Raw genomic sequence first — 13,115 nt, 5'->3', positions numbered from 1 at the left:
AAATTCGGAAGTTACTTATGATTCCAGTTAGACAAAAATATATACCTAACATTATATATACCTAACAGCTCTCTGGTGTATATTCTTGTATAGGCACTGGGCTAAGTGCCTCACACACTTCACCTTATTTAGTCTTTTTAAGATCTTTGTGCAACAGATGTTATCTCCACGTTAGCAGTCAAGAAACAGGATCAGAGCGTTTAGGTAACTTTTCTAAGGTACAACATCTGGTAAGCAGCAAATCTTAGGTTTGAACCTGGGTCTCCTGACTCCAAATCCTGCACTGTCTCTTCTAGACTCTTTTGCTTTCTGAGTCTCTTGCATTATTGATGGGGAAGCAAGTTGACCAAAACCGACTTGTATTTGACCCACTTCACTACTTAATTAGAAATATTTGGGAGAACACAGAGGTAATTTCTACAAATGAAATGAATGTAAATACCCAGAACATAATCTTTTTAAAAAAAAGTTTAATCACAATAGTAACATAAATAGAGCCTCATAGATTTGGATCTGTGCCCTGGGAATCCATGTAAATCACTTCAAAATCCTTAATATTTTTTGGATTACTGGAAAAATTCCAGATGTTTTATTCAGAACATTCACATGATCAAAATAATTTTTTTGTATCTTGCATGTTCTTGAAAGAAAGGAAATGATATTTAGACAAGATAAATTATCTTATTTTTAAGCTTCTTGGAATATCTGCTATCTACGAAAAATAAATAATAAGTAGAAAAACTATGTTGCCAAGATTCAGGGGAGTCACCAGGTCTAATTTTTATTTTATTAATAAAGGACAGCACATGATGTCAATGCATAGATACATTTCTAGTTCTAAGTCACCGATGCCTCCTCATTGTCATATTGATTATTACCTATAAAATGGAAATAGATATTAGGTAAATTAATCAATGCCTTTAATCATAATATGACAAAAAAATAGATACTAGGCTTTATTATCAGAGTATAAATTGGTACAACCACTTTGGAGAATTGGCAGTATACCCTAAAGCTACTCATACACCTACCGTATGACCTAACAATTTTACTCCAAGGTATACACTCAAAAGAAATGAGTGAAAATGTTTAAAAAATACACATTCAAGAATGTTCAGAGCAGTTTTATTCATGATAGCCCCAAACCAAAATTAACACAAATATTCATTGACATTAGAAGGGATAAATATGCCGTGGTACATTCATATGTAATGGTTGCTAGGGCCGTCGTAGTAAAGTACCACAGACTCGGGGCTTAAACAACAGAAATTGATTTTCTCACAGTTCTGGAGGCTGGAAGTTCAAGAATAAGGTGCAATAAAACTTGGTTTCTTCTGAGGTGTCGCTCTTTGGCTTATAGATGATCTTTTTCTATTTTCATATGGTCTTCCCTCTGTATATGTGTGTATCCTAATTTTGTCTTCTTATGAAGATAACAGTGATGTTAGATTAGAAATGCCCTAATAACCTCATTTTAACTTAATTACCTCTTTAAAGATCCTATCTCTAAATACAGATAAATAGATATTCTGAAGTACTGGGAGTAAAGACCTCAACATATGAATTTTTGGAGAATACAATTCAGCCATAACATCGTACAATGGAATATTAAACAGCAATAAAATAGAATTCCTGCTACACTATGGATGATTCTCAGAAACATTATAATGAGCAAAAGAAAGTACATACTTTGTGATTTCATTTATATAAAGAACAGGAAAAACTAATCTTTGGTGACAGAAGTCAGGATCATAGTTCCCTATTGACTGGGAAGGGACATAAGAGTGCTTGGTGCTTTCTAGGGGATTGATACTGTTATCTATCACAATCCGGGTGGTGGCTACATGGGTGTGACATAGGTAAACTCTCTTGAGCTAAATACACATAAGATTTTTGCACTTTACAATATGTATATCTCTATAAAAACGATTAAAAGACAAAAATAATGATAAATTACTAAGTTTTTGAAGCAATATTTTTACCCTCATAAAAGTATATGTTTCACAAGAGACCGGCATTATGGCTATAATAAAATATGCATTTTAATGGTTTAAACAAACAGGGTGGTCTCATTTTCTCATACAAGGGAAACATGACTTAATGGATGAATTTACTCACTTTTCTCAGAATGCCCTCTTCAGAAACTAATCTAAGTAAAATGTATGTCCAGACTTACCTAACTTAACACTGGCATGGCTGTCTCCAGTCGGGAAATACTGCTTGATTAGTCTTCTTACTGGCTTTGTTATCCTGACCTTGGACAACTTCCTCCTCAGTTTTCATTTAGTTAATAGAATTTACTAAAGGCCTATCATGTTCTAGGCATTGAGAATACAGCGATGAGCAATATCAGAAAAAAAAAAGTTCTTCCCATCATAGAGCTTTCATTTCTTTAGGGAGATAAACAATGAATAAGTAAGTAAAACATATAGTTTCCTAAAGTGCTAAGTGCCCTGGAGAAAACTAAAGCAGAAATGGGCGTAAAGAATGCTGGAACAGGGCTGGAGGGGTGACTATAATTTTAAATGGGGTAGTCAGGCTTCCCTGAGAAGATGTTATTTGAGCAAAGACTTGAAGGTCATTTTTATGCATGGTGAGACAAAACATTGAGACTCAGAGGTAAAGCAAAATTACTGAACATCATAATGTCCCCTGAAGTCTGGAAGATTCATATATATACTCTTGTAGAGGAAAAACCCCAATAGTTATACATTTCTAAGAAGGTCAGGCTAATGGATCTACAGAGTTCTCTGTTGACAAATTTAGTTAACAAATATTTCATTCAGCACCTGATCAACAAACCTACATAGGCCTTGCCCCAGTGGAGTTTAGAGTCTACTGCAGTGTTTTACAACCTCTTGATTATTATTGTCCCATTAAGGAGCTCTTTAAAAATTTTTATTTGAAAACTCTCCTCCCATCCCATAAAATATTAATATCACAGGTTACTGCACATATGTTTATATACTGTGGCTTTTTGAAAGGCCACAAACCATTGTAATGTCTAAGACATTTTTATCCCCCAAGAACCAATTTTCACCTTCTTGGTGGTGCCGTCCCCGTTTGAGAATACATGGTCTTTGAGATGTAGAGATAATTCTGAATTATCTGGATGGATCCACTCTAAACACTTGAGTCCTTAAAAGCAAAGAACCCTTTTGGCTCTAGTCAGAAAGATGTGTTACAGTGGAAGAAGGGTCAAAGAAATGCAACTTGTTGACTTGGAGGATGGAAGATGGGGCCTTCAGCCAAGGAACGCAGGCGGTTTCTAGAAGGGGAGAGAATAAGGGAACAGATTCTCCCTAGAGCCACCAGCGAGGAGCATAACCCTCCTAACACCTCGGTGTTAGCCCAGTGAGGCGTGTGTCTTACTTCTGACCTCCAAAACTAGAAGATAAATTTTTGTTGTTTTAAGCCAAAGGCAGGGGGAAAGAATATATAGTCTAGCAAGAAGACCAATATCAAATAATGTCAGCAAATTACAAAGAATAATGAATTCTGAAAATTACAATGAAGGAAGAGTATAAGTTTTGTGAGAGTGTATGACATACAAGCCTGAGATCCTAGGATAGCCCCATTAAGAAGTCACATCAAAGGTGAGAACTGAATGATAGGTAAAGGTTAACCAGAGAATAGTGGGAGTTGGAGCATTCCTTGCAGGAGAACAACATCTACAAAGAACCTGAGACAGAAAGGAGCTTGGTGCATTGTTAGCTGGATGAACTAAAAGGAGATCAATGGGATTAGAGGGTATTGGGTAAAGGGAAAAGGAGGCTGGAGAGGAAGCAAGAGCTCATCTGTACAAGGCCTGGCCAGTCATGGTACAAATTTTAGATTTTATTATAAAGGTAATGGGAATTTACTGAAAGGTCTTAAGCAGAAGAGTCTTCACATTTTAAGAAATACTTTGTAGATAATGGGTTGGAGGGGCAAGAGCTTAGTGGGGAGATCACAGAGCAGGTAACTGCCTTGAATCTGAGCAGAGAACTTTAAGAGGAAATATAAAGGCACTCACCCTCTCCCCAACCTAAGAACAGTGATAAAACCCCAAACTCTAAGAACTAATCTGATTGCTGAAATTCTGTTTAGTTCTTCCAAAGCCTCTGAATGCCCCAAACGTGATTGACACTGGACATAACTTTGCTGTCATCAACATCAGCTCTGAACCTTACTTTGGGGATGGACCAATCAAATCCAAGAAACTTCTATACAAACCTGTTAATCATTATGAGGCATGGAGGCAGATTCAAGGTAAGGTGTGGACAGGAAGGGCTCCAGCTAGAGATATAGAAAAAGATTTCCCTCAAATATAGAAATCCCGTCTCCTTGTCTCAACCCTCTACCCCATGATAATGGCTGTAGCAGAGATTTCATTTCAGTGTATTCAAGATAGAGTTCAGTGACCCTCTGAATTCTGGGGCTAACTTTCTAAAAGAAAAAAATAATTCAACAAAATGTGATAAGATGTGAAAAGTTCACAAAAACTGTTTAATGAATTAATTTTAAAATGTATTTTAAAACACAAATCACATTTCTGTTTGTTGCACAATGATGTAAAATCACAATTTTTAAAAAGAAAACTGAGCATCGTGCTGCTTTTATTGTGCCATCTTGTAGAGAGATCTGCCACTATTATGCTCGTAGATAACACGCATCCCTCCACTGATATTTTACTCTCACTATTTCTGTGGTTTTTCTGAAAAGGGCCCCCTACCTGCTGTATACAGATAATGAACAAAGTTATAAAAAATGAGAAGAAAAGGAGGGTTTGGGGCTTAATACTGCCAACTGATCTAGGTATGTTGAATGCAGTCATGGTATTATTACTGAGCTCTTCACATTCTATTGTAGAGTCAGCCCCAAAATTCAGAACCCCTGCAACATAAGGCTGATTTGCTAAATTGCTGTTTCCAACATCAATGGCTAGGTCTTCATAAAAAGCAACTTTTTCATACGGTGGTAATAATCCATTGTCTCTTTCCACAAGTAGACATCCACAAAATGGTCTTCTAGAGACTCTTAAACACAGCCCACTTTTTCCTTACTGACTGGGAATTTATCATATGGTAAGGCAAAAATCTACCTTTGCAATATCTGTGGAGAAACAGAGGCTGTCTAAAGCCAATAGCTAAGGAGGAACACAGCGTATGCCATTTGTTAATGAAATCTATTCAAGTACTTCAGAACCCTTCATTTGTTATGACCATTACAAATTCATTATACTGTCATTAAAAGCAAACCCTCAGATTCTCTTCTCTTGATAGCTTGATTGCAATCACTATATGTACTTGAAACAATAGAAATTAAATTATTTTATATTTTCCTAATTGAGATTTTTTTCCCCCTTAAATCAAATTATGTATTTCATATCGTTGAAGATTTGCATGGTTTTACTCTACAAATGGAAAAACTAGAGAAGAAATGATTAAGTGGCACAGAGATACTGATATATATGTATACATTGTAACATGGAAACGTCCTTTAAAAAGCTTATTTCCCTTATATTAGGCATGGTGAGGCCCTGAAGATGGAATTGCCTCTCTGTTTCACTAAGACATTGTATTTTTAAAAACCAAACGTTAGTTCACATCCCAATAACAACATTCAAGTTTAAAGAATGTAAAAGAGTGCCAACTTAAGTTTCCTGGACTTTCCCTCTTCTCAGTGACAAATGAGATTGTTACACTCAACTATTTGGAACCTCGAACAGAATATGAGCTCTGTGTGCAGCTGGTCCGGCGTGGAGAGGGCGGAGAAGGGCATCCTGGACCCGTGAGACGGTTCACAACAGCTTCTATCGGTCAGTTGAAGCAAACAGCATTTATTCATGAGCTAGGTGGGAGGGGGAGGAAGGAGAAAGAGGAAGGAAGACCAGGAAGGGTGGTGGTGGGTGAGCGGGTGGGTGGGGATGGAGGTGGAAGGAGTTCGCTTTTGAATGGGTGGGAAAGTGACAGGAAGGGTAGCAACTTGGAGCCAAACTGTTCCTTTATTTGGGCTGCACTCCTGGTCTGTCTCCCTGGGGGAGGGGTGTCCATGGTAATCCACAGGGACAGAGAAGGAAGTAGATGAGCCTTCAGGAAAGCAGGGACATCCCTTAGGAGCTGGGATTTACTTAGTAGCAACTGTGCTGAGCGTTGGCTTCCCGGTTTTACCACGAGCTTCCTGTTTCCATCTCAAGGGCCAGGCTCTTGCCACATACATACTTCAGAAATCCCAGTTTGTTTATTTAAAAAATAATAATTTCTAATTTTTCAAAGTAATTCATGCACATAGTTGAAACATCAAATAGAATGAAAGGCTTTTATCTAAAGAACGGCAGTTCCCTACTCCACCCCTCCACCTCCCAGTCCTGCCTCCTATAGGCAGCCACTTTTATCTCCGTAAGCTATTTCTTAGAGTATTCCTCTATGTTTCTAAATCCATCAGAACCACTTGTACAGCATGTTAAAACAGATTTGTGGGCCCTACCCCAGAGTTTCTGATTTCATAGGTTAGGGATAGGAGGTGGGGATCAAGAATTTGCATTTCTAAAAAGTTTGCTAGTAACACTTGATGCTGCTGCTCCTGGATCCATACATTCTAAGTAATTTTTGTAGTAATATTTCTTGATTGATTAATGTTAGTCGTTATCTATTGGTCTATTGTGTTAATTGAGGAGCCCTTAAATTTGTGAAGTTTCCTTGATGCTAACTGGGTCATCAGCTTTCTGCTATCCAGGTACCCTCCTCTGAAATATTGGAGTGATCCCTTGTAAATTTCTCTTTTCTAGTGCTTCCTGTGTATAATCTCCTCTTACTATCTTCTGGTCAGCACTTTATAGTTTCAGGTTCACATATGTTTAGTTCATATACCAATAAAAGGTAAGAATTATCATCTTCCCCATTTCAAAGGTTTAAAAGTAGAGTCTCAGAGTGGTTAATAACTTGCCCATGGTGATATACCTCAGAAGTCTCCAACTCCCAGGGCTGTGGACCTGTTAGGAACCAGGCCGCATAGCAGGAGGTGAGCAGTGGGCAAGCAAGTGAAGCTTCATCTGTACTTGCAGCCGCTCCCCAGCGCTAGCATCACCACCTCAGCTCCACCTCACATCATCAGGCATTAGATTCTCATAGGAGCCCAGTCCCTGGTGCTAAAAAGGTTGGGGACCGCTGATGTAGCTGATGCATCACCATACTAGATCTTCAGACTTGCTGTCCTTTTTCTCTCCAATTATTATTATTATTTTTACCTAGGAAACTAAAACCACTGTTTCTTTAACCCAAATGATATATTTTCCTATTTTTTAGTCAATTTACTAAAGGCGGAAGGATATAGAGTGATTTAGTAAGAAACTAGAAGAACATCTAGCTCTCCTGCGAGGCTGTGCATCCCTGCCAGAGTCTCACGGCTCCACACACCCCCACCTAGATTTCATTTGACCAGCAGCATCTTTAAAGAACCAAATAGGACTCAAGAGCTATTCTGGAGCTTTACATAAGTAAATAATGGTTTTATTTACTTATAAAAGCATTACATAAGTAAATAATGGTTTCCTGGGAACCCACCAGGTAGTGAATACAAAAAATAAATGAATAACACCTGAAATTGTATATAAGTTAGATGATAAAGGAATCTCGATGACTGTGATCAAAGAGGTCCCTGATATGTGTTTATGTTGCTGCTAAAAGGCAAATGGTAGCTAATTCCCTCTCAGGCTAGCTTTGATAAATCAAAAGAGGAAGGTCATAATCTGACTCAGATGGAAAATATTTATGGGACAGAACATAAAACACTTCGCAAACCCACACGGTACTGTCTTCATCTCTCAGAATATGTTCCAACCAGGATGTATTTAAAGGTCTCTTGGAATATTTCAAAGTGGTTTTCAGGGGTGGGTGGGAAGAGAATTCTTAAAGATTCTTCTTTTCTCATCATTTGAATTTTGCCGGTTTGTTTTTTAATTTATCTGGCAGTTTCTCTATTTATAATTGTGTTGATTGAGTGGTGAAGGCCAAGGAGGCCAGGAGGGGGAGCGAAGAGAACACATTCTGAACACATGGCAGCAACGAGGCAGGTCGTGAGGGGTGAAGAGTAATGTGTTCCCGAGGGAAAGGAAAAAGGGAAATAACTGTTTGTTGCGTTACTCCTCAGTAGGAAGCATCGGCCTAGAAAATTTGCATATATGCTCTAAAACATCAGCCCTCTGTTGTCATTGTAAGCCTGCCTAACCACTCCTGGTGGCTTATTTTGGAAATTGAACTTTAGAGATGAGCAAAAGGAGTTGACATTACCTCTCTCAATTTGCAAAGATTATAGAGAAAGGATCAATAAGACCTTTATTTAGCATAAAGCCAAGCAAATTGCAGAATCTGCTTGCTGATTCTCTCCAGTCTAAGAGCAGTTCGAACTGCAGTGCAAGTCACTCTCCCAGTGGAAAGAAAGAGATTCTTCCTCTCATTTCCAACCAAGAGTTAGACCAGTGTTTCTCAACTTTTTTTTTTATCTTAATTTTTTAAAAAATCATCATGCTCTAATAACCTTTTTAGATAATTTTGTCCTTAGGAAAAACAATGCCTATTTTGTCTTAATGCCTCCTCTGCTATGAATTTTAATACAGCAGTTCTGTTTATATATTGTGGCTCTTCATAAACCATTGTAACAGCTCAAATTTTTTCACACCCCCAAGAACCAATTTTTACCTCTGTAGGGGCAATAATGTCCCCACTGTGAATGTATGAATTAGAGGATCCCTATTATATGTTTTGAAAATACTTTATGTCTGAAATTTAAAAATTGATTTACTACTATTAACTGAAAACGCACAGATTCCTGCTCTATTGACATAAGACTTCTTGGAAAAGAAAGAAGAGAAGGAAGGAGAGGAGGGAAACCATGATAATAGAGCATATAACACCTAAGCATTTTCACAGCCATTATCTCATTTATTCCTTCTGAGGCTGGAAGATGGGTATTTCGTTTTGTGTTCCTGTGAACTCAGAGAGTTGTGAATTTTCCCAAGGTCATAAAACTAAAGTGGCATGCTCCTGTCTCTCTGATTTCAAAACCCATATCATTTCCATTCTCTTACCTCTCTGATAGCCCAGGTTCTTGTGGATAAATTACGACCAGGCAGCATAAGGTGGGAGCTCATAACTTGATGTGCTCAGAGCAGGGGTAGGCCTGGCCTTGGCGCCACAGCTGTTATGTCTAAAATTTTCCTCACTAAGGAGAAGTAATCCCCAAATTGCTTTAAAATGTGTTGTTCAAATGGTAAGAGAAACACTAAACATTCATTCACCTATATTCCCACAACCTTGGCAAATCCACTGTTTTCTTTTTTATCAGTTTCCTTCCTATCTTTCACCAATTGTAGACATGACTTCTATCAAATTGCAATCAGAGTTTTTCCTCATGCATTATAAATATTTTTATTGGCCTTCCATACTTTTCTCGATTATCTATTTTAATCCATTGGATGGGTATATCATAACTTTGGGAAAGGGGTTGTATTCCTATATTACAATTATTCAAACTATGAATTAGAATTATTTTAAAAGTTTTCTGTTTGGGTAGGAAAAAGTTATTACATGGCCACTAGCTTGTGTTTCTTTGATAGTTTGTGAAGCATATTATTCTAGAAGCCAAGGTTATTCTGTAAAGCTGCCCTTTGGGGCTGTTTGCTATCTTCATCCTGTATCAAAATCATGATCTTTCTGGTTTCCCCTAGGTCTTCCTCCTCCAAGAGGCCTCAGTCTCCTACCAAAAAGCCAGACCACTCTAAATTTGACCTGGCAACCAATATTTCCAAGCTCAGAAGATGACTTTTATGTTGAAGTTGAAAGGAGGTCTGTGCAAATGAATAGTGATCAGCAGAATATCAAAGTGCCAGGCAACTTGACATCAGTGCTGCTTAACAATCTACACCCCAGGGAGCAGTATGTAGTTAGAGCCAGAGTCAACACCAAGGCCCAAGGGGAATGGAGTGAAGACCTCACTGCTTGGACCCTCAGTGACAGTAAGTGACTCCTGCTGCAGCAGCCTCGCCTGAACTATATCTGACTGCTGCCATTTGGACTTAGCTACCATCACTTCCTGACTATTTCTTAGAAATCATAAAAGGCAGTTAGTTGTGAATGGAGGCTAATCAGTGCCCCACTTCAACACATCGAATCATTTTAATAACCTGAAACGTATAAGAAAACTCCATGTAAATGGAATTGCAACAATTCAGGCACGACTTTGCTAAAATTTACCTTTCCTTGGTATGGAGTTATTTATTAATTAATTACTAACATGAGTAAGGTTTTCTAGGGCTTGTGTACTATGTTATAGAGCAGTTTTCAAGATTGTCATGTATCTATACATACACAGATGCCAACTAATTACAGATGAGTCTTTCCTAACCTTAAAAGCTGAATATATTTACTTGAAAAATATTCTTAACAGACAATTCTTGGAGCTACAATACACACTTGAGAGTAATAATATAACTTTCTTTCAAAATATTCTGCAATTCAGGCTTTTCTTAATTTCAGATTGGTCATTTAAAATTAGCTGCAACATCTTAGGTTTCTTTGTAGTAGTGAACATTTTTTCGTCATTAATCAGAGAGTTCTATTTTGGTTCAAGGCTTTAGAACAGTGCCTCTGCATCTGGGGCTCTTAGAAAGACTAGATACTTCTTGGCCATACCAAGTACCACTTAAGTCAGCATTGTGTTGCCTCTCGCCACCTACAAAGTCCAAGGTCCTCTTCGGCAGCTAGGTCTTTAATTCTGTAACAAGTGTGGCAACTGGCTCAGTGTTTCTCCAGCCACTCTCTTTTTGTATCAGTGACAAGTGGATGTTGCAACTGTTTTGTCAGTGTTTAGGGATTCTTCATTATTTTTTTAAAAATAAAAAATTCTGTGAAATTTAAAAGTTACAGAGCAGTGCAGAGAATAATACCACACATGCTCACATTTCTACCACTTAGAAATAACAACTGTTCACATTTTGTCATATTTGCTTTCAGCCTTTGTGTTGATTATGGAAGTAATAACACAAGACAGATATCTCATAATTCCCTTTGACCACCATCCCTACTCTAATTCTATTCCCTTCTCCCCAGAGATAACCAAAATTATGAGTTTGTTATATATCTTTCCATTCAGTGTTGTATAATTTTAATACATTAAATCCATCCATGGTGTACATATGCATACATATTATTCTTCATCTTGCTTTTTTGAATAATACGATTTTATCAATGCTATTTTGCTTAGATCTGAAATATGCTATTTAACTTCTGCATAATAATCTATGTTATGAAGATATCATCTTTCATCCCTTTCTTTTCAGCTGAATATTTAGATTTCTTTTTCTTTCTCTTTCTCCTTCCTTCCTTCCTTCCTTCCTTCCTTCCTTGTCACAAACAAAAATGCAATGACCATCCTTATATGTGTCTCTATGTGCATAGGTGTGAGAGCTTTCCTAGACAGTATGTCCAGAAGAGGAACTAATTGGCTATATCCATCTAAAGTGGCTATTCAATGTGTACTATGTGTCCAGAAGTATATGAGAGTACCATTTTGCCTATATCCATCTCTATTTATATCCTTTCCCTATATCTGTATCACTTGATATTGTCAGACTTTATTTTTGTCTATTTCAAACATAAAAAATGATGCCACACTATTAATTTCAATCTTTATTTCTTTGATAAATAGCAAGGGTAAGCATCTTTTCTTAGGCATTTTATTGGGCATTTAGATTTCCTCTTGTTTGATATATTTGTTGATATAATTTTCCCATTTCTTTGGTTGTCTTTTTTACTGATTTATTAAAATTGTTTATATAATTTGGATACTAATCTTGTTAAATACATTGCAAATATATTCTCCTAATCTCTTTTTTTAAATTAATTATTTTTTTTATGGTGACATTAGTTAAAGAAATCCAGTAAGTTTCAGCTGTACATTTTTAACAGTAAGGCATATCTAATCTCTGTTTTTTAACCTTGTTTCTGGTGTTTTTTGTTTGTTTGTTTGTTTTTTTACCTTACACACAATTTACATTTTGATATAGTTAGACCTGTTGATATTTGCCTTTGTGGTTTACACTTTTTGTGTTTTGGAGTTATTGCCTACCCTAAGGTCATAAATATATTCTCTATATTTTTTCTAGTAGTTCTAATATTTTGTTTTTGCATATTTACATCTTAAAGACATAGGGATATTATTTTGGGGTACAGCGCAAATATTTTAATCTTTTTACTCTTAATCTTATTTGTTCACATCTGGCAACTGAGCAGTTCCCATGACATATATCGAGTTGCCCTCCTGGTGACTTGTGATGCTTTCTGTATTATACACTGAGTTCTGATATTGGTTTTGCATCTATTTCTAGGCACTCTATTCTCTTCCATTGATCCGTGTGTTTGTTCCTGCACCATTTCCAACCTGTTTAAATTATGATAGATTTATTAAATGTTTTGATAACTGTAGGATGGATCATTATTTTTCTTTTTCAAATTTGTCTTAGATGTTTATTCAGTATTCTATATAAATTTTACATTTATTAAAATTATATATTATCAAATCACATCATCAGTATCATATTTATAGGATTAAATGAAAAAAGCTAGTAGTCTCTGGAGAGGACTTGTCTTGAAGCGTTGTATGGCTTTTCATGTGGGGGGTGCAGATTATACTGGTGGTGGTGGTAGAGGTGCTGAGATTGGCAGGGTAGAAGCTGTTCCCTACAGGGTCGGGAAATTAGGATAAGGAGGTATGGATGATATGCTATGCTATGTTGTCATTGGCTGATCTTGCATATAGATTGTTCAGAAGTAAAATTAATGCTTCTAGTTTAAAGTTTATGTTGGCGCTCAGCCTAGCAATTCCATCTGGACCAAGTGTAAGGAGTGAAATGAATTAGATTTGGCATATGGCCCCAAACATATGTAAAAAATAATATGTGTGTGTAATGTGTTCCTGTATATATATATGTAGAGTATCTCATTTGACACTTACAATGACTTTATGAGGAAAGTACCGAAGGAATTATCACATTTAATAAATGAGGAATCTGAGACACAGAGGAGGGTAAGTAACTTGATCAAAGTTACATAGCCAGTAAGTCAGGATTCTAATTCACA

General features: G+C 36.9%; 1 protein-coding gene across 2 annotated transcripts in view; it reads left to right on the top strand.

Annotated features, from left to right (window-relative positions):
* Positions 1 to 13,115, top strand: part of TEK (TEK receptor tyrosine kinase) — a 96,002-nt gene that overhangs the window by 63,533 nt on the left and 19,354 nt on the right. For both annotated transcript variants that reach the window (XM_039880682.1, XM_039880681.1), the window contains exons 10-12: positions 4,090 to 4,251; positions 5,666 to 5,800; positions 9,707 to 9,994. In XM_039880682.1, the coding sequence (XP_039736616.1) occupies positions 4,090 to 4,251; positions 5,666 to 5,800; positions 9,707 to 9,994 (585 nt within the window). The remainder of the gene's footprint in view (positions 1 to 4,089; positions 4,252 to 5,665; positions 5,801 to 9,706; positions 9,995 to 13,115) is intronic.

The sequence above is a fragment of the Pteropus medius genome, unplaced genomic scaffold (assembly GCF_902729225.1).
Source record: "Pteropus medius unplaced genomic scaffold, Ma_sr-lr_union100, whole genome shotgun sequence".
NCBI classification, from domain to species: Eukaryota; Metazoa; Chordata; class Mammalia; order Chiroptera; family Pteropodidae; genus Pteropus; species Pteropus medius.
Note: the sequence above shows the minus strand (reverse complement) of the source record. Positions and strands in the feature narration are given on the sequence as shown.